The sequence below is a fragment of the Raphanus sativus genome, chromosome 2 (assembly GCF_000801105.2).
Source record: "Raphanus sativus cultivar WK10039 chromosome 2, ASM80110v3, whole genome shotgun sequence".
NCBI classification, from domain to species: domain Eukaryota; kingdom Viridiplantae; phylum Streptophyta; class Magnoliopsida; order Brassicales; family Brassicaceae; genus Raphanus; species Raphanus sativus.
The window spans coordinates 40,230,757-40,256,867 of record NC_079512.1 but is presented as its reverse complement, the minus strand read 5'-3'; the positions used below and the strand labels follow the sequence as shown (position 1 = coordinate 40,256,867).

At 34.8% G+C, this 26,111-nt stretch overlaps 4 protein-coding genes and 1 pseudogene across 5 annotated transcripts; 2 read left to right on the top strand and 3 right to left on the bottom strand.

The window, feature by feature from the left end:
* Positions 1-293: 293 nt before the first annotated feature.
* Positions 294-2,853, bottom strand: LOC130494483 (RING-H2 finger protein ATL13-like). Of its 2 annotated transcripts, XM_057003908.1 has the most exons (2): positions 1,171-2,853; positions 294-542 (listed from the first exon to the last, which is right to left on the bottom strand). In XM_057003908.1, exons 1-2 carry the CDS (start codon positions 2,554-2,556, stop codon positions 501-503), a joined length of 1,428 nt encoding a protein of 475 aa, XP_056859888.1. In that variant the 5' UTR covers positions 2,557-2,853; the 3' UTR covers positions 294-500. The 2 variants fall into 2 exon arrangements, with proteins under 2 accessions (XP_056859888.1, XP_056859889.1); XM_057003909.1 differs by lacking the exon at positions 294-542 and having other exon boundaries at positions 985-2,852.
* Positions 2,854-8,197: 5,344 nt separating this feature from the next.
* LOC108841568 (putative EG45-like domain containing protein 1) lies at positions 8,198-8,732 on the bottom strand. The gene is made up of 2 exons (XM_018614319.1): positions 8,633-8,732; positions 8,198-8,475 (listed from the first exon to the last, which is right to left on the bottom strand). The coding sequence occupies exons 1-2, from the start codon at positions 8,730-8,732 to the stop codon at positions 8,198-8,200; spliced, it is 378 nt and encodes a 125-aa protein (XP_018469821.1).
* Positions 8,733-10,655: 1,923 nt separating this feature from the next.
* Positions 10,656-11,188, bottom strand: LOC130508450 (putative EG45-like domain containing protein 1; annotated as a pseudogene).
* A 2,663-nt stretch (positions 11,189-13,851) lies between these two features.
* Positions 13,852-14,718, top strand: LOC108839979 (RING-H2 finger protein ATL14). The gene has a single exon (XM_018612784.2). It carries the CDS (start codon positions 14,004-14,006, stop codon positions 14,493-14,495), a length of 492 nt encoding a protein of 163 aa, XP_018468286.1. The 5' UTR covers positions 13,852-14,003; the 3' UTR covers positions 14,496-14,718.
* A 639-nt stretch (positions 14,719-15,357) lies between these two features.
* Positions 15,358-19,186, top strand: LOC108842976 (cyclic nucleotide-gated ion channel 17). Its single transcript, XM_018616044.2, has 6 exons — positions 15,358-15,669; positions 16,076-16,838; positions 16,910-17,211; positions 17,287-17,398; positions 17,480-17,716; positions 18,221-19,186. The coding sequence occupies exons 1-6, from the start codon at positions 15,641-15,643 to the stop codon at positions 18,953-18,955; spliced, it is 2,178 nt and encodes a 725-aa protein (XP_018471546.2). The 5' UTR covers positions 15,358-15,640; the 3' UTR covers positions 18,956-19,186.
* The last annotated feature ends 6,925 nt before the right edge of the window (positions 19,187-26,111 follow it).

Below are 26,111 nucleotides of genomic sequence, written 5' to 3'. Positions count from 1 at the left end.
ACATAACAGTATATTTTCAACTAGGTACTGGCAATGGCATATGGTCCTATTTGAAAATATACTGTGGCTCAAATGTATAAAAATTTGTTTGAGACGATAGTATATCGTATAAACCCATAAACGAAAGACCCAAGACTCACTTTCACAAAATACATGCATCTCGCTAAAGCTGAAAATAGGCGACATATGTATATTAGTATATTGTTATTTTTTTAACCCATGTTTCTTTTCAATTCAAAATTTAGTTGAATTTATTCGCACATAACCCAATGTTATTAACGTTATAAAACTAGCATGTGTTGTCACGCAATAAAGACCAAGTGACTAGTGGGCATGTAACCCAACTGCTTCCATGGCCATTATTAATTCACCAATTAATGTAAAACCTTATTCACACAACATTAAAATATATATACGTATATACATACACACCCACATTTTTAATGTAGAACGTATCACATGACTCAAAATGTCACTCTTTTGTCGTATGAAGAATTGCCTCAATTCAATGCAACTGTCTTACCACCACACCCACTTCTTATCTAATGCTCCAGAAGAAAGAAAAAAAACAAATAAACAAAGAGAAGATTATTCCTTCAAGATTCTTAGAATGACGGTTTGTATCTCAAATGAAACGTATATGGTTAATGTTTATTTTTAATTAGACATAAAAGCATATGGTTTAACTGTTTTGCTGAACATATTTAGTTGTTGCTGGCTAAGTTAGTATGGATTTTTAACCTAACAAGATATTTATGTTGCTGACTAAAATAGTCACAGAGAGACTTTTATACGGTTTCTTCAACAAACATTCAAATGGTTTTGAATCTTTGGCAATTTTATTTTCTATCTCTAATTCAATCATTTCATTACATTTAATTGTGTCGTTTTCTGGTTAGATGGAAAGCTTTAGTCGACAATTAATTGTTTTGGGCCAAATAATTAAGAACTGAAAAAGATTTGCAAAAACATGACGCACCAAAATGTTTAACAATCTATGCCTAACAATTTTTATACTTCAACACCACGTTTCTACAATGATTCATCTGTTTTTGAACTTATGAGGACTAACACAAAATACCAATTGAAAAAGAAATTTAAATGTGAAAAAAAAGAAAAAGAAAAAATATATAGAAACTAGACATTAGAAGCAGAAGAAGAATGAACAACCTTGTTTTGTCTCCCTGCAAGCCAAAGCATAGTCCTCCTAGCAAAAGATGGTGTCTTCACCTCCAAAGATGATGCATTTTCGACCTTTTGATTCTCTTCGCTATCCTTTTTCGCATTCTCTTTCGGGTTATCAAACTCGAAAGAGAATGCTCTTCCCGAGGACGACGAAACCAATGAACTATCCTCTTTTCCTTGAACCTTACCATGTCTCTCTTTCTTACCCCTAAGCCAAATTTTCGATACCGAAAAGCTCTCTCTTTCAACTACACTCTTCTCGGTCGTTTCTTCCATGATCCTCATCGAACCGCTCCCACTAAACTTCAATCTCCCACTTGGATCAAAACTGCATTCGGACATAGCGGTCCTGTGGCCAGGCAAGTGACGGTTCTTGCTTGATACTTTCTTGGTTGAAACATGAACTTCAAGAGCGGTTTCTTCGTCCATTATATACTCATATGAACCCATTGAAAAACACCTCCTTTCATCTATAATGCTGCTAGTACCAATGTCACTGTTGATATGACTTCCTTCTCCAACATCGGTGTTCCTAAATTTCCCTAGCTTAACCGAAAAAGGAACAACCTTTTCAACCGAACCACCCGACTCACCATCTTGGTATTGATCTTTACGACTTGAATCCGACCCAAGATCATTGTTTCCGACAAAACCCAGATGAGAACTGGATCGTGAATGAGCATTAAGATGCACGTCATCAGCATCACCCGCAGCCACACAAGCTGCACCACCTCTATCTCCGACAATCTCTCTCGAGCTATGATCACTGGCCGACTCAAGAACGAGGAGAAAAGAGGGACGAGGATCTTGGCGAGGAGAGAGATCGGAGAGGAGGCTTGATCTGCACAAGGGACAAGTAGAGTGAGAGAGAAGCCACGTGTCGATACAATCCATGTGAAACGCGTGGCTGCATTTAGGCAAAAGCCTGAGCTTGTCCTCTGTTTCGAACTCAGAGAGGCAGACCGCGCAATCGAAAGGGTAGTTCTTGAGACCGATGATGGATTTGTAATGGAATACAGGTAACGTGTCGATGAAGGATTGGTCGACTCCTGAATCGTGGAGGTGGAAAAGCTGCTGGAGCTGGCCTTGAAGAGCAGTGACGTTGTCGAAGTAGTCTTCTCTGTCTCTTCTGCGCGGCGTGAGGAGGAATCTGACCAAGAGATGGAGGAGACCTGAGATGAAGAAGATGATGGAGAGGATTATGATTATCAGGAGGATGCTCGGACTGATCTTGCTGTTTATATCGAAGTTTGTGTTTGGTAGGATGGTTACTGGTGGTGGTGGTCGTGGAAGCGATGAAGGAGAGAGGAGATTCTGAGTTGTTTTGATTTCTGAGATAACCCAGTTCATGTTTTCCCGAGAAAACTTCATGGGTTTGCAAGAAAGAGGAAACTTGAGAGGAAAGAGTCAAGCTTTGTTGTTGGTTTCAGACATGGCAGAAGCTCTCAAAGAGAAAGAAAGAGAGAGAGAGAACTGCTCTGTTTTTTCTTCTTATGAGATTTGTTTTGTAAGAGGAAAGAGATAGAGGGGTGAATAAGAGAATTACAGGTTGGACCATTGATGAGGACAGAAGAGAAAAATTTCATTTAAGATTTTTTTTTTACAGTTACACCAAGAAGGGTGGTACCTCTTGAATCTCCAGATTTTCCGAGACTGTAATTAATTGTGTATCCTTGATTTTAACATCCAGACATGCAAAGTCAATCGAAGATTAGTTTAAAAGAAGAAACAAATCAGAGGTAATGAAGCAAATTAATTAAATGATTTCCTGTGAATAATATATTTGTGATCTCACCAAATCCCATGCATCCCCATTTAAATCAACAAGACAAAGAACACCACCACTAACTTCACGGGTACTTTCAAATACATAAAATAACAGTTCATTACTTGTATTCATATACAAATTAAATAATAGTATCATGAATATAACATGACTCCTAATTTTTAGCTAGACAACCAGATCCCAAACTATTATTCCCATTTCAAAATGGTGCTTCCTTATATATTATGCATTTCTATTTTTATTTACAGCAAAAAAAAACATTTTATATCTTACATAATTGTTTGTAAAATAGTTTTATAAACTTTTGGAAAATGGAAAGTCGAGGAACGGAAACATAGGACAAGAGGACACGGAAGCGATAAGCAGAGAGCAACTCTGTTTATCGAGATTTAGTGGGGTCCAAAGTTATTAAGTCAAACCAGAAGAAAACACTTTCGTTTTTTCTTTTCTTTTAAAACTGTTTACACAAAAACCTATTTCAATTTGTTTACACGAAGCTCTCAGAAGGCTGTTCTAGTTACTAGACGTCTACAAATAGTAGTATTATCTTTTTGGGGCAGTGGGTTAACTTTTAACTCTGCTGAAAAGGAGAGAGGTCAGGGACGAAACAAGAGATCGGCATTGTGAGAAGGTTCGATGCCTTTTGTGTTATGACTCGAAGTGCAACTTTTGTCCTATCTTATGCACTTTAACTAGTACTAGTATTATCCAGTAGTAAACATATTTCCCCAAAAAGTTCAAAAGAAAATAATATTCTTATTGTAATCATATTACTTTCACTGTCTACATAGACTTATTATTTTCTTTCAAATTCACCTGCTTCCATTGACCAATAAAACAGAGTTAGTGACATAACAACTACTCGATATGTTTTAATCATTCACATGTCAAATTTATCATAAACATAATTAAATTTTAGCAAAACAGAATAATGTACCCCTTCAGCCCTTCCGAATGTACGCATTCGTGTATTTTTGGAAACTTATAATACTACATCATAACAAAAAGAAATTAAATATAAACTCAATTTTACACACTTATTAGATTGGTTTTGTTTGTAGAACAACAAATAATCGATTGTCTGCAGAATAAATATAAGAATTAGAGAGACTTATAAATCACTTTTTATAAATTATATGAAATGTGACGCCTTTTTCTTGCTAGGCAGGTTTGCAAAATCCAATACTTTTGACTTTAAGTCATTTTGTAAACGTCTCTACTTCTTCCAAAAAATAAATGAATTACAGTTCGATGAATATAATCAGGATCCTGTAGTGATGCAACTCTTCTGTCGACATATATATTTTACTTACTTCCTCTGTTTTTTTTAATATAAGTGGTTTTAGAGAATTTTTTTTATTCTAAATTATATGAAATTTTCATTTTTCTATGTAAAATTTATTAATAATTAATGTTACTTGACCAATGATAATATATTTTATTTTATTATTGGTTAGATTATGATTAAGTAAACAATTAATGGTGTTTTTGTTTAGAAAATAACTAAGAAATTAATTATTTTCTTAATCTATGTACATAATTATTATAAAGACATACTAAAAAGTAAAAAACGAAGAGAGTATTGTTTTCCTTTTTTTTTGTTTGAATGAATCTTCCCAAACTTTAAAAAGGGTGACTAGTTGGAATTTGCAATCAAGTCATAGCTCCAAGATGGACCGAGGCAATCCACAGGATATCTGATACTGTATTAATGTATATTAATCTAAGGAGTAAGGACTACTAGTTCCAGTCTACCAAAGTGCAAACAAAAAACTCAAAAGAAATTCATCCAAACAAAACATGATGGTTTGTATTTATTTATTTTGATGGTTAATACTTTTATACAGAAAACATTTACAAAAAGAAAACCAAGAAACGTATATGCACAATTTAAATCACAGGTTACATAATTTGTTTGAGAGACAACGTTCAGGTAATAGACTCATGAGCCAAATACATAATAAAACTGGTAGACTTCATATACAAGAGAATAGAGGATAACACAGATCAGTTGAGTTTTTTTTTTCCAGTGGGACAGACCAGGGCTGGGATCAATGGGACAATGAACTTTCAAGTTAGATCTCCCACAATCTTGTAACCACTAATTTGTCATTACATGGTTTTAAATTCCTTAATAATTCTACCTAAATTTGAATTATGAGATTAGTCAACTGTTGAAATTTTCTCCATTAGACACCTTTTCTAGCAAAACAATATTAAAATGTGTCACAATACACGTATTGGAGATATATTTAATGAGAAATTGAACCTTATAAACAGGAAAAGAATCCCCATGTGCATGTGCTATACATAATACATTTATTGCTTTGCCAATAAATTTAAGACCCTTGCTTAACTGTCCATCTTTATAAAATCTGTATAATAGAGATGTAAAATATCATAATATTTAAGCAAAACCATCTGGGAAGTATTTGACAAATCAAAATATCATTCTAATGAAGACTTCACATTCTGTAAAGAACTCGAACAAACTGTAGATCTACGTACACATTCACCTAGGTCAAACCTCAAAAAGGTTTTCCCCACTGCAACTCACTTAACCGGTTGCCAAATTTTAGCAAAAAAAAAAAACTCACTTAACCGGTTTTATACACATAACATCATCTTAAACCAATTTCTAGCGACTAGCTTACATAAAACTTTAAACTAAAGCGTTAGTCTTTTCATGGATTTTACTAACAACTGTGTATATATCGATGTTACCTCAAAAGTAAAGAAAATTCACAATAGTAAATAAATATTCTCTACTCCCGAAAATTTTCAATTCTATGGTTCGCAGGGAGGTTGGTTGGGTTTGAAGGTATCCAAGATCAGCTACTAGTGGGGTCGAGAGCGCGGTTCGTGTACATCATGCCAATTAACAAGTTATCTATTAATCTCGGCCCATCGTTTCTATTAATCTCGGCCCATCGTTAGCGAATACTCGTATAAATACCAACATGTAAAATTTACCAATCTTTTTTATCTCGGCCCAAGTCTAAGACTATCTGCGAATACGATCTTGACGGGTGGAAAATGAAAAGAAAAAGATTGATTTTCCACACAAAAAAACGAATGCAGCTACAGCGAGAAACCGAACGTTCTCATTATCTTCTTTGCCTTGATTATTATTGATCGGGCAACAAACTTATGAGGGTCTGTGACCTTTTTACCGTTTATCAGAAACATAATGTCTTTTTCGGGTAGATCACTGATTGGATTACAATTCTTACGACGAACACGACGGGGCGAATTATATGCTATGTATTTGGATGCCTTAAGCAAAATTTTAATAAATTGTATTTTGATGTTTTTATCTAACATCTTTTTTGAAAGAATGTTAAATTATTCAAATAAAAAAACTTGTTTACAACATGAGTGCTTCTGTTTTTGTTTTTATCTAACATCACATTAAAATTTTAAAATAACTCAATTTGTTTGATAAACCTAGCACAGCCAAAATCTTTTTTAAAATCGATAATCATTTATTTGAGAAATTTAAAAACATAAATCTAACTAAAACCACAATAAATATAAGTGGAAATAATTTCATAGAATTTATGGCGCACCAATACTTTATTTTTGTCAACGGCGTATCAATACTTTATATATGTTATATCATAAACATTTGACTATATTCAATCCTAATTTTACTAAAATCATTGGAAATACGAAATTTTCTTTTTAAATATGTTATTGCTCTATAATGTAGTGATTTAATATATTTAATAAGAAAAGTTTCATCGCAATGTTAAACTTTTTTTTATAAATATCTTTATAAAAATTATAAATTATATTTACATATAATACTAACAAATAATTAATATGAAAAAGTCAAAGAAATCCTTAAAATTGGATGTCCTAAACGACTACTTGAGTTGTTTGCCCTCTCAACCGATCTTGCTACTAATTAATGTAGCATTTTTTGTATGAATTGTTTTAAACAACGATCACTAGACACTAGTGCTTTTTCAATATAATCCAAAATAATTATACAAATCGCTTCATTGTCCAAATTTTACAAAAAAAAAGTCAAGTATTCTTTTTTATTAGTGCATGAACCTTCTTTCTCGGAAAAGAGTCCTAAGCACTGGGTTATAAAATTTCAATCCAAATAACTAAATAAGAGACCCAGAAAACACCACCGGCATGCATGAAAATATCTTAACAGGTGTTATTTGCCAACCACTTGAAATTTCATTTGAAATGAGATTATTTGTAAAGAATTACAAAAATGGGTTTGGTCTTTACATTTGCAATCGATAAATAAATGACATGCTCAACTAAGCTTGATAATATTATCATGTATAATATAAAACCGAACAAAACTTGGGATTATCCTCTATGGTGAACTCTCAGATTTATTTCAATTGTTAGCACTAATCAAAGTGCCATATAAGATTAGTAAAAAAAGGAAAAAAAAAGAGGTCAAAAAAATGTCGACTAATTTTTTAACGTAATCCATGACTTCTTTTTCTTCATCACCCAAACAAAATATTAAAAGCTTTGTTTGTCAAATTCGTAAATCCAAAACACTAAATCATAAATCTTTGGGTAAACTCTAAACCTTTTGAATTATCTTTACCCAAGAGTTTAGGATCTATCCAAAGATTTAGGGTTTTGTGTTTTGAATTTAGATTTGGGGTATAAAGGCAGAGGACTATAGACACTAATTTCAGAAATAAAGCATTTAATATTCTGTGTGGGTGATGAAGAAGCTTTTCAATATTATGCGAATGTGATAAAAAAGAAATCAATGGAAGGCATTAAAAAAGTTAATCGACGTCTTTTTACCTCTCTTTTTTTACTAATCTTATATGGCACTTTGATTGGTGTTAACATTTGAGGTTATTTTGAGAATTCACCACAGGGAGTGAACCCAAATCTTGTTCTGCTAAGTGCGTATTTCGTTTTTAGACTTGGATGTGTTGTGCATACCTCCTGATTGTCTATCTTTTAAAATCATGTTATGCAAACTATAAATATATGAAAAATATGCAATCTTATTTTTTTTATGAATCTTGGGGATTTTATTAATATTTGGAATACAATTACAAAACTATAATGGAATTACAATACTTTCTAGTTTCTAGATCCGAGCATTGTTTTCCTTGAGACTCCATCTACATTTAGGCCCTGAAATACAAACACACAATCTCATCATTAAAATCCCGGATACAAGTTATTATAATGTAACATAAAAATATGTATTAGGTTGTCAAATAATTACGGCGTATAATCAATGTTAATGATCCCAGCAACAGGATTAGCAATCTGAGAAAAAGCTTCAAAGGAGAGGTCGATAGTAGAAGCGCAGCCAGCGGGACAATGGTCAACGATTTTAACTGTCACAGTTTTACCGGTACAAGGATGAGGCACGGCGTTACGAGCTCCGGTGCATTTGATATGGAACATTTTGCCACAAACTCGACCATTGTCCCATAATGTATCACTCGCTGCAGCTATCATCACTCCTTCTGGCTGATTTTTGTAACATGCCGATGCTATCAAAACACATAATAAAACAACAAAGATTGTTATAACATTTCGCTTTAGTTAGGTATCAAAGGGTACCTATATAAAGTGTATTTTTATATGTTTTCTTCCCAAATCAAGTAGTATGCACTATACACAAAACAGTGTTTTAAATGATTTTCTTACGAGTGTAACTTGTGTAGAAAGTTCCGATTCCAGGAGTTGCATATGCAATAGAGAAGATAAAAGTAATAACGACAGAGAAAACCAAAATACTTTTACCCATGACTCGTTTGTTTTCTTTAAGCAAAAAAGTTATTTAAGATTGTTGTTATGTTTTTTAATATGCGGAATATCTATTTATAGTGTTATGATATGTTAAGTCTCCTGATAAGCATGCATTATATGTTGACCAAAAAAAAAAGCATGCATTATATCTTACCATATACTATAGTCAACAATCTCACTTTGTCACTATAGTATTTTTTGGTCAAGTCAAACTGACTACAATAGGTTTTCTTGACTACTCCCATATTTGCTTTCGTGTCAACAATCCCAGTGAAAGACATTAACAACTGTTAATCTAAATGTCAAGGCATATATATTTCCATCTAAATTTGATCGAACCAAATCCGGACTAAACCGAACGTTATTTTATGAAGAATTGACTAGAAGCCATCATTGGACAGCCATAATTTAGAATTCGAATGCTAATGGGCCGAGCGGCACAATAAGGAGACATATTTTAAACCAAGCTCAAACGTAGATAACCGAATTCATTTGCTAATGGGCCGAGCGGCACAATAAGGAGACATATTTTAAACCACGCTCAAACGTAGATAACCGAATTCAAATCGCAAAATGAACTGGAAGGAAATGTAATTTTTTTTTTGTCAACGAAGGAAATGTATAAAAGAAGCTAAGAGATAATATAGAAAAGGTTGCAAAGAAAGAATGTTAAAAGTGGTGGCTTGGTAGGGTGACATAAAGAAAGGCAGTTACCGAGGAAGCTGTCTTTGTCGGCCTGTCTCTATCTCTTCAAGTTGGTCTTACCAGAGAGGAGAGTTCAGCGATAATAAAATAATAATAGTTGGAACCAAACTCATTTTTTTAGTTCTTATTATCTATCATATGGCTAGTTAACGTATTTTATATTCATTCAATTTCAAAATAATTTATATTTTAGAGTTTTTGTATTTATTAAGTAATCCATTAGTTTTCGACAGTAAATATATTATTTTTTGTGTTTAATTATTTTCTACTTCTTCCATTTCAAAAAGATCCATATTTTTTATTTTTACATATATTTCTTTCTTTTCAAAATGTTACATGTTTTGGTTTTTTCACACATACTAACAAAACATATTAAATATTAATGCATAATTTTTTGTGCTTATCTATTTCACATAATTTTAAATCAATAAGAATTTAGTAAATACAATTAATCTTTTTGAAATTTACAATTAATCATTATTAATTGATAAAAATGTATCTTTTTAAAACAATTTTTTTTCCTACAATATGTATCTATGTGAAACATAAAGAGTATTAAGAAAATACATTAAATTTTGATCATAAATGCATTGTTTTTTGTAAATGGCAATTTTCTAAAACTTTTAGCTAATAGAAATTCAATAAACACCATTAACTTTTTGAAATTTACAAATTTTCATTAAAATCATACATTGAAGAAGCTTTTCAATATTATGCGTAGGTGATAAAAAAGAAGCTATGGATGATATTTAAAAAGTTAGTCGACGTCTTTTTTACCTCTTTCTCTTTTTTTTTTACTAAATTTATATGGCACTTTGATTGGTGTTAACACTTGAGGTGATTTTGAGAATTCATCACAGGGAATGAACCCAAGTCTTGTTCTGCTAAGTGCGTATTTCGTTTTTAGACTTGGATGTGTTGTGCATACCTCCTGATTGTCTATCTCTTAAAATCATGTTATGCAAACTATAAATATATGAAAAATATGCAATCTTATTTTTGTATGAGTCTCGGGGATTTTATTAATATTTGGAATACAATTACAAAACTATAATAGAATTACAATACTTTCTAGTTTCTAGATCCAAGCATTGTTTTCCTTGAGAACTCCATCTACATTTAGGCCCTGAAATACAAACACACAATCTCATCACTAAAATTCCGGATACAAGTTATTATAATGTAACATAAAAATATGTATTAGGTTGTCAAATAATTACGGCGTATAATCAATGTTAATGATCCCAGCGACAGGATTAGCAATCTGAGAAAAAGCTTCAAAGGAGAGGTCGATAGTAGAAGCGCAGCCAGCGGGACAATGGTCAACGATTTTAACTGTCACAGTTTTACCGGTACAAGGATGAGGCGGCGTTACGAGCTCCGGTGCATTTGATATGGAACATTTTGCCACAAACTCGACCATTGTCCCATAATGTATCACTCGCTGCAGCTATCATCACTCCTTCTGGCTGATTTTTGTAACATGCCGATGCTATCAAAACACATAATAAAACAACAAAGATTGTTATAACATTTCGCTTTAGTTAGGTATCAAAGGGTACCTATATAAAGTGTATTTTTATATGTTTTCTTCCCAAATCAAGTAGTATGCACTATACACAAAACAGTGTTTTAAATGATTTTCTTACGAGTGTAACTTGTGTAGAAAGTTCCGATTCCAGGAGTTGCATATGCAATAGAGAAGATAAAAGTAATAACGACAGAGAAAACCAAAATACTTTTACCCATGACTCGTTTCTTTTCTTTAAGCAAAAAAGTTATTCAAGATTGTTATGATATTCAATATGCGGAATATCTATTTATATGTGTTATGTTATATGTTAAGTCTCCTGATAAGCATGCATTATATCTTACCATATACTATAGTCAACAATCCCACTTTGTGACTATAGTATTTTTTGGTCAAGTCAAACTGACTACAATAGGTTTTCTTGACTACTCCCACTTTTGCTTTCGTGTCAACAATCCCGACGAAAGACATTAACAACTGTTAATCTAAATGTCAAGGCATATATATTTCCATCTAAATTCGATCGAACCAAATTCGGACTAAACCAAACGTTTTTTATGAAGAATTATCTAGAAGCCATCATTGGACGGCCATAATTTAGAATTCGAATGCTAATGGGCCGAGCGGCACAATAAGGAGACATATTTTAAACCAAGCTCAAAAGTAGATAACCGGATTCAAATCGCAAAATGAACTGGAGGGAAATGTATAAAAGAAGCTAGGAGATAATACAAAAAAGTTTGCAAAGAAAAAATGTTAAAAGTGGTGGCTTGGTAGGGTGACATAAAGAAAGGCTGTTACCGAGGAAGCTGCCTTGTCGGTCTGTCTCAATCTCTTCCACTCGGTCTTACCAGAGAGGAGAGTTCAGTGATAATAAAAAGAACTGGAACCAAATTCATTTTTTTTTCTTTTTAGTTCGTATTATCTATCATATGGCTGGTTAACTTATTTTATATTCATTCCGTTTTAAAATAATTTATATTTTAGAGTTTTCATATTTATTAAAAATCTATTAATTTTCGAAAGTAAATATATTATTTTTTATGTTTAACTATTTCATATTTTTTTAAAGAAGATACGTACTTTAACTTTTCACATATACTCCATCCATTTTAAAATCTTACATGTTTTGGTTTTTTACACAGATTAATAAAACATATTAAATGTAAAATGCATAATTTTTTTGTGATTATCTATTTCCTTTAATTTTAAATCAATAAGAATTTAGTAAATACAATTAATCTTCTTGAAATTTACAATTAATCATTATTAGTTGATAAAAATGTATTGAAAATATAAAAATATATCTCTTTAAAATATTTTGTTCCTACAATATGTATCTTTATGAAACAGATGGAGTATTAAGAAAACACATTAAATTTTGATTGTAAATGCATTATTTTTTATAAATAACAAATTTTCACAAATTGTAGTCAATAGAAATTCAATAAACACATCAACTTTTTTTGAAATTTTCAAATTTTCATTAAATAATACATTGAAGAAATACAATAATATATGAGATATTTCTTTTGAAACAATATTTTTTTTAGAATATAGATATTTCTGAAACAGAACGAGTATAATTTTTACCTATTCAATAGACACAACTAATAACTTTAAAATTTGCAATTTTTAATGTTATATACATTGAAGATGTAAAATACAAATTTTTTTGTAAATAATTTTTTTTTCTAAAACATAAATCATTTTGAAACGGAAAGAATATTTAGGACCAAAATCATGTATTCTTTCAAATGCGTTTTATTTATCATATGGCTAATTGGCTCTTTTTAAATTCTTAAAATGATATATGGTCAGGCCGTTCTTTTATTTTTTTAATCGGAAAACATTATATTATTACGTAGGATAAGCTTTGGTAAGGTAATCTGTTTCTTGATTTTGCTTGAAAACTTTTTGGAAGTTATTGGAAAAGGCGGTAAAAATCATGGGCAACTGCTTTTATTTTTACAGTTTTTTTAAATAATCATGTTTTAATTTAAAAATTGAATTTAAAAACAAAATACTAATAAAAGGTAATATATTAATTTCATAAATTATTTTTTCTAAAGTTTTCTTAGTATTTTAGAAAAGTCTATATAGCAAAAAAGGATTTGATGCCACATCTAACATTTAAATCATAAATTTTAGAATAAAAATATAAAATTACAACTTCAATCAATCAACTTTAAATCATATAGTTTTCTCTGTTAACATATTTTAATCAAAATAATTAATCAATTATGAAAAATACATTTAATTTTTAATAATACACAAAAATATGAGAAATTGTTAGAGTTACTAGAAGTTAAGTACCACTTTTCAAAATACAACCAATCAAAAAATATATTAGTATTTGAGTTTAAACTTTACTGATTAATATTTAGGATTTAGTATTAAGAGTTTGAAGTTGGATTTATAAATATTCTATAAATATTTTATTTTAAATAGTTTAGTATTGTTTTATTACAAATTTTAAATATTTATGAAAATAGTTATTTATTAACGATTAATTTGAAAAGTGATACTAAACTTGTGGTATAAATGAAATTTCGCCAAAAATATCACCAATAATTCCTCAAGATGTTACACAAAGAATAGTTGTATTTGCATCCCAAAAAAATAATAATAAACGGTTTTACTTCATTGTACCCAAAATGTATGGTAAACCCTTTAACTTGCAACCTATTGTGTTGGTGTAATTATGTTGCACCACTTTGTAACGTAAATTCTAATTAAAAAACAATATAAAGATATTTTCAAAGAAATTAAAAAAGAGACTTTTAACAGGAAGAAAACTAGTTAAAATGTCCGAATATTCGCCCATATATTATTCATAATTAAATAGTGAATAAAATAATACCCCTTGTATTGTTTGTTTGTATCCACAGTTTTCGATCAATATGGAACCCTTCTGATCGTGTAATAACCCACCTCCTTATTTATCTTTCAAACAGAGTTTCATTCTCTTAAGAGATTCAAAACAGAAAACAAAAAATTGAAAAAAAAGAAGTTTTTTTTAATCTCCGTCCGATGTCGTCGATACCTATTCCTCACGATGACGCAATCACCGCCGAACAAACGCCGTATCCGGCGGCGCCACCGAAGGGCAGCAACACGACGACGAGTCTATCAACGAAGATCCTCTCCAAAATCCTCGTTGGTTTCATCATGATCCCCGTAGCTTTAACCGCCCTTCTCTTCATCCTCATGTCTCTCGGCTTCTCCGTCTTCTTCTTCGCCCTCTACTGGTTTCTCCACCGCAACTACCGCCGCCGCCTCCGTCGCCACCTCCGTCACGAATCCTCGGATGGGTTGTCTCCCAGATGCGTGAAGAGCCTTCCCCAGTTTAAGTTCTGCGAGGCGACGCAGTTCGGAAGCGAGTGCGTGGTTTGTATCGATGGGTTCAGACAAGGGCAGTGGTGTCGGAGATTGCCTGGATGCGGGCATGTGTTTCATAGGAAGTGTGTGGACTTTTGGTTGGTGAAAGTTGGGACTTGTCCGATTTGCAGGGATAGGGTTTAAAGGATTGGAAAGAAGCAAAAAGGTGAGAAATTTTTGATGGGAGAAGAAGGACGTACTTAGTTCGGTCTAGTGGTTAGATTTGTTGTTTCATAGTTCGTTTGGTTCGCTTCAGTTTTATTACGATGATGTTAAAACAAATTTGGTTTTTCATCAATAATCAATCATGTACAGTTTTTTTATTTTATTACAGAGCTCAACAAATTGAAAGCTTGTTCCTTTCTTCCTTCACTGTTTGATTTTGAGCATGTATTGAGTGATGAATGGTTCTCTTTTTGGAGAATCCAACATAGTTTCAAGATTGGAACCTAAGAATCAAGTTATAGATTGGGATTTGAAGAAGTATAATGGTCTGTTTTGCACAGAATCTCTTTAGCTCTGCTCACTAGTAAGCAATAACATCATCTGAAAAGTTTCGATCTTTCCTCTGATCAGATTCAGTTGGATAACACATGAATGAGACTACATCAGATGTTGCTTCTGTTAATTTGATGTTTTAGTTTTGTCTTTTTCATCAATGGTTCTGCTTCAAATTGTCTATGATGAATTAAGGAAATACTTATGACTTCAGTTTAACCAGCTTCATATTCTGAGTTATGTTTAAATGTTTTGTTTTTCCAATTCAGTTAGACAACTGTGATTGGATCTAACGACAGGCCTATAAAACTGTTGTTTTGTGACGTAGCATTTCATAGTTTAATAAACTTTAAATTGGTTCGATTACACACATAAACAAAACTTTAAAAGTCATTAATTCCCCCCCTCCCCCACTAATAATGCCTCTGATTAGGCTAAGTTAAGCCATCTGGTCAAATGCATTTGACTTCCTTGTCTTACTATTATCGATGAGCCATCAAATATTCCTAAAACACACACAAATATCCTCTTCGCTGTTCCTTTTTTTCTTTTTTTTCTTAAAGGTAAGGAAAAAGAAAACAAAGAAGATACGCTACTCTGACTCGTCCCGTGACTCCCTCGTTTCAATTCTCCCCAGGAGGAATTAACGATCTGTCCTCAGATTTAGATAGAGAGAGAGAGAGAGAGACATCAAACAAAGAGTGACAGTGTCAGAGTCTGCACGAATCTTTAATTTGTTTGGATCAAAAGGGTTCTTCTTTCTCAAGCTTAAGCAGCTTCTTCTTCTTCTAATGGAGTTGAGGAAGGACAAGCTTCTTATGTAAGTTTTTTCTATAGAACTTCTCTTGTCTTCAATTTTCATTGTCTTTTAGTTCGATTTCATGTTCCGGGTCATACTAGCTCTCCTCAAGTGTCTTGATTTGTCTGCTCAGTTTGTCTGATTGGTTTGTCCTGAAATAAAAAATCTAGACTTTACTTTAGTTTTGTCTTCTTTCTTGATGGGTGTATCTTATTAAATCAAAGTTCAAGCTTTGATTTTGTCCCTCAAGAGTAAAGTTTCTAAAGTAGTTATTTTTTTTTTCTGATTTAGACTTTGCTTTAGTTTAATTTTGTCTTCTTTCTAGACTTTATGTTTAGGTTTCCCTGAAACAAAAATGTTCTTTGGTGTTTCTATTACATCAAAGCTCAAGCTTGTCGCTCAAAGAGTAAAGTTTCCATCTTTGTAGGCTATACTCAGATAGGAAAGAAAGAAAAGAAGCCATATGGGCAGTGAACGATCCAATGAGCAAATCATACAAACTCTCGCTACCTTCAGCGCTCAAACCTCCTGATAACAACCTCTTGTCTGGAAACAGAATCAGTAGATACACTACTGACAACAAGTCCAAACCCTCCTCATCATGGTACAAGACCATTCTCGACCCAGGCAGCGAGATAGTCTTGAAATGGAACTGGGTCTTCATCATCTCCTGTATGCTCGCTCTCTTCATCGACCCTCTCTACTTCTTCGTCCCAGCCATCGGTGGAAACAAAGACTACCCCTGCGCCAAGACCGACACCAACCTCAGAATCCTCGTCACCTTCTTCAGAACCATCGCTGATCTCTTCTACCTCCTCCACATTTTCATCAAGTTCAGGACTGGTTTCATCGCCCCCAACTCCAGCACTCGTGTGTTTGGCAGAGGCGAGCTTGTGATGGATCCCAAGGCTATTGCTTGGAGGTATCTCAAGTCTGACTTCATCATTGATCTCGTTGCTACGTTGCCGCTTCCTCAGATAGTTATCTGGTTCGTTATGCCGGCTACGAGAAGCTACCGGTTTGATCATAGCAACAATGATCTTGCTTTGATTGTGCTCTTGCAGTACATTCCTAGATTCTATCTGATCATCCCGTTGAGTTCTCAGATCGTTAAAGCTACTGGAGTTGTTACAAAGACGGCTTGGGCTGGAGCTGCTTATAACCTCTTGCTATACATGCTCGCTAGTCATGTATGTGATGATCACATTCTTTTAATTCTTTTATTATAGTAGATGATGGTTGGTGTTTTGTTTTGGCACAGGTGCTTGGTGCGGCGTGGTATATACTATCGTTTGATAGATACACGTCATGCTGGAAAACGAGATGCAACAAAGAAGATGTTGGAGTGAACTGTTATCTCTATTACCTAGACTGTGATTCACCACTCTATGACACCAGGCAGCAGCAATGGGCTAATGTCACAAACGTGTTTAAGCTCTGCGATGCTAGACAGGGGGAGTTCAAGTATGGGATGTTCGAGAACGCAATCACTAAAAAAGTTGTGTCTTCGAACTTCAACGAGAGATATTTCTACTGCTTGTGGTGGGGCTTGCAACAGCTTAGGTAAGTAATCATCAAAACTCAAGCTTTTTAGATATGTCATTTAATCTGATGGCTGCTACTATCGATGTCTCCCAGTTCTTATGGACAGAATCTGTCCACTACCACGTTCATTGGGGAGACCACGTTTGCTGTGCTGATTGCAATCTTTGGTCTTGTCCTCTTTGCTCATCTCATTGGGAATATGCAGGTATGGTTTTTGGTCTCTGTCCTCTCATTGCTTATCTCTTTTCCTGTGCTCATTGCAATGTTTGTTTGTTTGTTTTGTTAGACGTATTTGCAATCTTTGACGGTACGGCTTGAGGAATGGAGGTTGAAGAAGAGAGACACGGAGGAGTGGATGAGACATCGCCAACTTCCTGAAGATTTGAGAGACCGTGTGAGGCGTTATGAGCAGTATAAGTGGCTTGCAGCGAGAGGTGTAGACGAAGAGGTTCTCCTGCAAAGTTTGCCTACTGATCTTCGCCGTGATATCCAACGTCACCTGTGCTTAGACCTTGTTCGAAGAGTAAGTTTTTTTCAGTTGTTTTGGTTAAGGCCTACGGGTCCGGGTGGTTCGGGTAGTTCGATTTTTGATTAGTCTGGTTCAACATAAATCTTACCGAATCAATCTGAAATAGTGTTCAGTATTCGGTTAGTTATCCTACCGAGGTTTTTGATTTCGGTTATGTTAGTTTGATTTTGTTAAAATTTTGGATAAGTTCAGTTATTTTGGTTAGTTCGGTTTGAGATTTGGTTAGTTTGGTTCGGGTTTTTGGTATAGTTTGGTTATGTATTTTTTAATAAGAAAACCAAAGTAACTGATTGTCAAACCAAACCGAAAACCGAACATTTGAAAAAACTTACCGAATTGAACCGAACTAACCAAATTTTTTGCATCTCGACTTAGTCGGTTCGGTTTGGTTTGTTTTGGTTTTAGACTTTTAGTTCCTAAGTGTGGTGTTAGTTGCAAGCCATTTACAGTGTAAATCTTTTGTTAACTCCATAATGTGTTGATGTCTGAATCATGCAGGTTCCATTTTTCTCCCAAATGGATGATCAGCTACTCGATGCTATATGCGAGCGTCTGGTTTCTTCCCTGTGTACGGAAGGGACTTACCTTGTGCGTGAAGGTGACTTAATCACAGAGATGCTATTTATCATCAGAGGTAGACTCGAGAGTTCCACAACCAATGGAGGCAGAACTGGTTTCTTCAACTCGATCATACTAAGACCTGGAGATTTCTGCGGGGAGGAGCTTCTTTCATGGGCTTTGCTTCCGAAATCAACCTTGAACTTACCGTCTTCTACAAGAACCGTTAGGGCTTTGGTTGAAGTCGAAGCATTTGCTCTTAGAGCTGAAGATTTGAAGTTCGTTGCCAATCAGTTTAGGAGGCTACACAGCAAGAAGCTTCAACATACTTTCAGATTCTACTCCCACCACTGGAGGACTTGGGCTGCTTGCTTCATACAAGCCGCTTGGCGCAGGTACAAGAGAAGAGCTATGGAGAATCATCTCACTGCGGTTGAATCAAGGCAAAGTGATGATGATGAAGAAGAAGTGGTAGTAGGAAAAGAAGAAGAAGAGAAAGAGAAAGAAGAGTGTGTAGGGTCGAGTCCGAAGATGAACATTGGAGTTATGGTTTTGGCTTCACGTTTTGCAGCTAATACAAGACGTGGTGTTGCAGCTCAGAGAGTTAAGGATGTGGAGATGCCTCGGTTTAAGAAACCCGAAGAGCCTGATTTCTCTGCTGAGCCTGATGATTGATTGACTCCATTCATATAACCAGAAAAGAAGCTGACATGTTTTAGTTACAGTACTGGTGAATTTTTTTTAATGATAAGCACGTACGCTACATATCAAGTTTCCTAGTGTGTTTTGTTTTTTTTTTGTACATGAAAACATATTGTGTAATCTAAGCTAAGCTTTGGAACAAAAGCTGCTTCGTTGTTGGCATTTTATCTTTTTGTAAAAGCGTTCTCGTACGTTGATTGTTTCTTTTGCCTGAGACTTGTGTTTGTCCTTTGCAACCTCCACATTCTTGTAGAGGTTCTTTTAGCGTCGAGAAACTAAATACACGGTAAGAATCCGTAGCATGTTCTGCATATTGCTAACGAAGCAATTTCTTATTAATTGAAAGGAAGGTCTGTTGATCAAAAAAAAAAAAGAAAGGAAGGTCTATTGACAATTTTGACTTGGTCTATATACACAACAAAACACACAAATGATGAGTTTTGGTCCATGGAAAAAGTTAAAAGCGTTTAGTTTCCTTTTCTACTGACCGAGATGTCGGAACAAATCATAATCTAATCATGGATACTGAGCAGACGAACTTAAGTGTTTGAAATATATGACATGATAACTATATAGAGAGCTTTAATTTCTAGAAATTTCGAGTCCCAAATATTATAGAAAAGTTAGGTATCTCGTGCATAAGCAGTTATGCACATTGAACGGGTCATGAATGACAGTATCAAATTATCAGCCTTCTTAATGACCGGAGAAAAAGCATTTTAGACTTCCTTTTGTATCACTTTGTATCACTTGGTCTTCAAGAATTTTATTTTTGTTTTTAACTATAAGTGATATTTTCGTAGTTATAGATAAAGTATAATGTCATTTGAAATTTGTGATCAATTACAAAATTATTCATATATTTTTATTGGTTGAATTAATTTTATTTAATGTTATTTTATGTAATCAAGATAAATTACATAGAAATTTGTATTTTTTAATATTTGTGTAAAAAATCTTAAACATCACTTATAATGATACAGAAGAAATAATAATTATTCTTTAATTTATAGCAAATGATTAGTAATTACTAATTCTACAGTTTAATAGTGTATATATATATGTGTGTGCGCGCGCGCGTGTGCATGCATATGTCAAAACTCAGGAGATGCCATATAGCAGTTGAACCTTAGTGTGTAGTTGCTCACACCAAAAGTTAAGTTCATGTTCCCTTTCCAAAAAGCTCATATTCAACATGAGGTTTCAATCATATAAGGTGGAGATTTGTGACCCCTTTTAGTTATAATATAATACATATCTTATATTCGTAAATGATTATCTTCACATCCTTTTCATTTTAATAATTAAAGAAAGAAAGACTGGAAAATATATAAAATAGGTAACGGGTCTTTGAGTAAAGTTGCAGCATTTGCTGCATTATTTTAGTTTCCACTTGAAGATTATTCAATTACACTCTCACGTTGGTCTGTTATTATGAGTTTCTTTTTGTCACTTCAAGATCAAGTATTGGCATGGTGTATGATGAATCTTTTATTTGAGATAAACTGAATCTAATCTAAACTTTCAACTACTGCAGTGTCTAATGCGTATAATCTTTCTTACTTTTGGCTGATGATATATTTAACTATGAAATGAGGAGGTATAATGCAAATCCACCAAAAAGATTAAAAAGAGGCAACAAGGTCCATATATAACTAAATAATTGAATGATATAAAGGCATGTTTTGGTTTGTCTTCTCCTTGTTCTAGTGCTTCTCTTTGGCTAAAATCCTTTATTTGAAAATATTAAAGTATATCCCCATAAATTATTTGTGTCAATAATTAGGTTTAGGACTGCTTTATATATAACAAATCCATATTTTATGATACTGAAAAGGTACTGGTCATGCTTTTATCAGTTATGTATAAACAAGTACCGAAAACGTCAACCTTATCTTCCACTCCTAAAGATTACTACTATATTGTAATATCTAAAAAGGTGAAGGGAAAAACAATATATTTTGAAGGCTTTGTCTTCAAGTGTATAGCAAGGAACCCGGAGTTATCTGAGGAAAAAAAAACAGACATCTATACATAGAATAAATCAGAAAATATCATTTTTGTGCACTAAGTGGTTGAGACTTTAAACAAATAAAATACCATTACAATTAGCACTTTGTGTCGAACGATTTTCAATTTTCGGGGGCATAAGATCGATTTTCAGTAGATGTATATCACAACAATATTTATATTTAGTTTGAAAACAATCTGAAATTTTGCTAGATAAATGATATATACATAGGCCTATTGACTACATGAAGTCACTTGGCATGCATACCGTTGCTAATAACCACTCCTCTCATAATAGCTTATATATAAAAAAATCAGTAGACTTAACAGGTCATGCTTACATATGATTAAATTGTGGATGTACCTGATGTAGTTTTAAATTCGATCTTGCAGTCTATATTGAACATGAAAAGACATGGCGTCATTTAGTTTAGATCACTGGACCGAGTGTCCTAATCGTTTCTTGTTATCATACGTTAGTTAGGTTTAAATTTATTATCGGTGGTTGACCGGTTTGTAGGTTGAGGCTTTGAATCAATGGTCATAAATGATAAAATCCAATTGTGGCTTCAATTCAAGAACACAAAAGGACCAATCACTACGTATGGTATGACCGACAGCTTAGAATTTTGAATTTTGAACACGTTTTCGTCAAAGCCGATAATTTTCAACTTCGTTTTGAAGTACCTCTAGAAATCTAAATCGCGTATTCACCAAAGTGAAACTCGACGACATTTACGAAAACATGTTAAGTGTAAATCTTGTTGTCAATATAGTCACTGTAAAAGACTTTACAGTTGGTACTTGAATTGAACATCAAGTAAGAAACATTGTCAATCTTCCTGGTCTTAATACTATCATTTATTATCACTACTTTGTTTCAGACTAAAGCTTATTTCAAATACAAAAAATAAAAATAAAAAATAAAACCAGAAACTAAAAAACGCATTAAAGGAAAACTATGAGTTATTGAGTCAGATATTTGCGATTTTCTTAATAAATATTTGGTCCGTGAGAGTGGTTGGTTTTCCACCGGCCGGTTTGGCTTCGGTTATATTCTTCGCGTGAATCTTTCAAAGGAATGTTCAGATTTGATAAGAGATTTCTACGCCAGTCGGAAGTTACTACTGCAATTAAGGAAACTTGGACTGGAAGAAACACAAATGGAACTGAAAAAATCTCTGTCAAAATCAGAAACTGCAGAACAGCCTTGAGTAGATGGAAGAAGAAAAAGAATCTTAATGCAAAAGACAAGATCAACTTTCTCCAACAGAAGATGGAGTGGTTTCAGTCTAGGGATTTTCCCTGTCGATTTATGGTGGAAAACTTGCGCAGGGAGCTTATGAATGCCTATAAAGAGGAGGAAATGTTTTGGCGCCAAAAAAGCCATGACAAGTGGTTAGTGTTTGGGGACAGATGCACTAAATTCTTTCATGGTTCAGTTAAAACCTCCCGATCCAGAAACCATATTTTGAAACTCAAGGACAAGGAGGATCAAGACCAATGGTCTGATGGAGCTAAAGCTGAAGTGGCGATCAGTTACTTCACTGAGTTGTTTAAGTCTTCTAACCCGAGACCGTACGACCCAGCCTTTGAGAACTTTCCACCGAAAGTGACAGAGAGCATGAACGCATCCTTGCTAGGAAGAGTCTCCAAAGAAGATGTTAAGGAAGCTGTCTTTTCTATCAATGGAGACAGTGCCCCGGGACCCGATGGTATGACTGGAGTCTTTTTCCGAAAGTATTGGGACATAATTGGAGAGCAAGTTACGAAGGAGATTCAAGAAGTTTTTGAAACAGGAGTGCTACCAAAGGAATGGAATTTCACCTTCCTGTGCCTAATTCCGAAAATTCCCAATCCGGAGCACATGGCAGACCTGAGGCCGATAAGTCTGTGTTCGGTTCTATACAAAGCAGTCTCCAAGATTCTTGTGAAACGAATGCAGCCTTTTTTGAACTCCTTGGTCTCGGTGAACCAATCCGCTTTCGTTAGTGGGAGGAATATTTCCGACAACATCATTGTTGCACATGAGGCTGTCCATGCCCTCAGAGTTCACCCTGCGATTTCAAAAGATTTTATGGCGATTAAGACGGACATGTCGAAGGCCTACGATCGGGTTGAATGGAGTTATCTGAGGAGTCTTATGATTGCGCTTGGGTTTGATCACAAATGGGTGGAACTGGTGATGATGTGCGTCACATCAGTGACTTTTGCAGTGCTTATGAACGACCAGCCGTTTGGGCTAATCTCGCCTCAGAGAGGACTGAGACAAGGTGATCCGTTATCGCCGTTTCTGTTTGTCCTATGTACAGAGGGGCTGACTCACTTGCTAAATGTTGTGGAAAGGAATGGATTACTCAATGGATTACGTTTTTCGGAGGAAGGACCAGCAATACATCATCTGCTTTTTGCAGACGATAGTTTGTTCATGTGCAAAGCTAACCCGGAACAGGCACTTGCTCTTCACCGCATTCTACGGTTCTATGGAGCAGCAACGGGTCAGAACATAAACCTCCAGAAATCATCAATCTCTTTTGGTGCTCAAACTGATTTGGAAGTGAGACAGCAAATTCGGAACATACTGGGAATCGAGAACGAAGGTGGTGCTAGCAAATATCTTGGTCTACCGGAATGTTTTTCGGGCTCTAAAGTTGAGTTACTGGCATACATAAAAGACAGAACTCAAGGCAGGCTAAATGGATGGTACCTGCAACATCTATCACAAGGAGGAAAGGAGGTTCTTTTAAAGTCCACAGCTGGTGGAATACCGGTGTTCCCTATGGCCTGCTTTCGTTTGCCTAAGACACTTATTTCAAATCTATCTAGTGTTATGGCAGACTTCTGGTGGGGTACGGATGCGCACAAAAAAAAGATACACTGGGTATCGTGGGAGAGAATGTGTCTGCCAAAGAACATGGGAGGAATGGGTTTTAGAGATCTGGAGTGTTTTAATCAAGCACTATTGGCTAAACAGGCATGGAAAGTGTTGTCTGAGCCAAATTCCTTGATGGCAAGATTCCTAAAGAGCAGATACTTCCGAGATGTTGAGTTCTTAGAAGCTCCTATGGGGGACAGGCCTTCCTATGCTTGGAGAAGTTTGATGTTTGGCAGAGACTTGCTTAAGAAGGGCCTGAGACACAGAGTAGGAGATGGTCTGAACACAAGAGTGTGGCTAGATAAATGGATTGATGACCCGGAGCTAGGTTTGAGAGCGCCGTGGATTAAGAACCAACTCTTTGATGTTAACTTGATGGCAAGTTCCCTCATAGATGAGCATACAAACCGTTGGAATGTAGACAGTTTGGCAGAGGTTTTTGTTCAAGGTGATGTGGAGATTCTCATGAGAAACCAACCGGTTGTAGACAGGTCTGATTTTTACACTTGGAAGTTCAATAAAAGTGGACAAATGACAGTTAAATCAGCCTATTGGTTGGCCTCATCCCAAAAATCTAAGAACAACTTCCCGGAGTTATTTATGGAACCGTCAACAAATGCTCTCAAGGAGAAAATTTGGAAGATCAAAACTCTCCCAAAGATCAGAGTGTTCCTATGGAAATCTCTTAGTGAGGCGCTTCCCACGGCTAACCTTTTGATCCGACGCGGGATGAAGGTGGATAATCGATGTCAAACTTGTGGGGGAGAGACAGATTCCATTAACCATTTGCTGTTTGAATGCTGTTTTGCAAGACAGGTGTGGGCGATTTCATTGATACCACATCGAAATGATGGCTTCGATGTCAATTCTGTCTACACTAACTTCGACTATCTTCTTAACTTGAGAAAAATAAGACATCTGTCGAATGAAGATAGTAGGTTCTGGCCTTGGATTCTTTGGAATCTATGGAAAAGAAGAAATGAGTTGTTGTTTGAAGGGAAATCTCTCTGTCCAGAAGAGCTGGTTCAGAAAGCAGTGCAGGAGGCAAATGAATGGTTTACGGCTCAAGCGGTAGAAGAAGAATGGGCTGAAGCAGAGTTGAGTTCAAAGCCTATGACTCGGCGCAAATGGCGTCCTCCTGAACAGGATTGGGTTATGTGCAATGTGGGAATGGACTACTCTAAAGCACAAGGCATCGCTGGAGGAGCATGGGTTCTGAGAAATGAGAGAGGGGTCGTACTATGCCATAGCAGAAGAGCTTTTTCAGGGATTCATAACAGAGATGACGCAAAGGTTGTGGTCATACTTTGGGCTTTAGAAAGCATGAGAAGCCAGAGACAATCCAAGATAATTTTTGCCGGCGAGTTTGGCGAATTATTTGGTGCGGTAGAAAGACCTCAAGCATGGCCATCCTTTACCTATCAGGCATCGCTAATGGGAAAGGAACTGGCAGGTATCCCAGAGTGGAGACTGAAGGTGGTTACTAGGGAAGCTAATAGAGGGGCCTTTTTCATTGCTCAAAGTGTCACAAAATATGGATTGGTGAACTCTTATGTTGCAAGAGGACACCCTTCCTGGCTATTTGAGTTCTTTGTAAATGAAAGCAGAGCCCTCTGAAAAGCTGTCTCGGTGGGGAAAAAGGGAGAGGAAGGCTTTTGGATGGCCGTGAGTTCTTTAAGTGCAGTAGGAAGTTTGCTGCTTTAAATTGCTCTGTTTTTCTGGGTTTTTGTAAGGGCCAAACTCTGTTTTTTTGGCTTTCAGTTTGAGAAAGGGTGTTTTGCTTCTCTCTCGTGTTGTATTAGACTTTGGTGGTGTTTGACACCTTTACTTAATCGTATATTCCTTGATGGAAAAAAAAAAAAAGAGTGGTTGGTTTTGCTGCTTTCATTCTAAAAAGGTGAAATAAAGACAAGCCACATACTAGCCCAACCACTTAATATTTTAAAAAGTACAACTTTTTACTGAAATTAATGTCCTCTGAATATTATAAAGTACTATACTATAGTAGCATAGTCTTTCTAAAATTCAGTATGCTACGAGAGACTATAATATATTGAATAATATATTTCCATTAAACTCCAAGAAGAAACATACGAAAGAATAATCAAATGTAACCCTGAATAAAGTAGTAAAAATCCACTATGTCACCACTAAGGTCTCTGTATGTTAATTAATTTCGTATTACTAGGAGATCCTCCTATTCTTTTTGTGGAAGTATCAACTATCAACTTTCAACTTTCATAG

What these genes read in the sequence shown, in the direction of transcription:
- LOC130494483 (XM_057003908.1), bottom strand. Translation starts at nt 2,556, where the DNA reads ATGAAGTTTTCTCGGGAAAACATGAACTGGGTTATCTCAGAAATCAAA. An exon ending in TTGCAGGGAGACAAAACAAG is followed by an intron (nt 543 to 1,170) that starts GTTGTTCATTCT and finishes CTGGAGCATTAG; the next exon opens with ATAAGAAGTGGGTGTGGTGG.
- LOC108841568 (XM_018614319.1), bottom strand. Translation starts at nt 8,732, where the DNA reads ATGGGTAAAAGTATTTTGGTTTTCTCTGTCGTTATTACTTTTATCTTC. An exon ending in TTTCTACACAAGTTACACTC is followed by an intron (nt 8,476 to 8,632) that starts GTAAGAAAATCA and finishes GTGTTTTGATAG; the next exon opens with CATCGGCATGTTACAAAAAT.
- LOC108839979 (XM_018612784.2), top strand. Translation starts at nt 14,004, where the DNA reads ATGTCGTCGATACCTATTCCTCACGATGACGCAATCACCGCCGAACAA.
- LOC108842976 (XM_018616044.2), top strand. Translation starts at nt 15,641, where the DNA reads ATGGAGTTGAGGAAGGACAAGCTTCTTAT. An exon ending in TATACATGCTCGCTAGTCAT is followed by an intron (nt 16,839 to 16,909) that starts GTATGTGATGAT and finishes GTTTTGGCACAG; the next exon opens with GTGCTTGGTGCGGCGTGGTA. An exon ending in ATCTCATTGGGAATATGCAG is followed by an intron (nt 17,399 to 17,479) that starts GTATGGTTTTTG and finishes TTGTTTTGTTAG; the next exon opens with ACGTATTTGCAATCTTTGAC.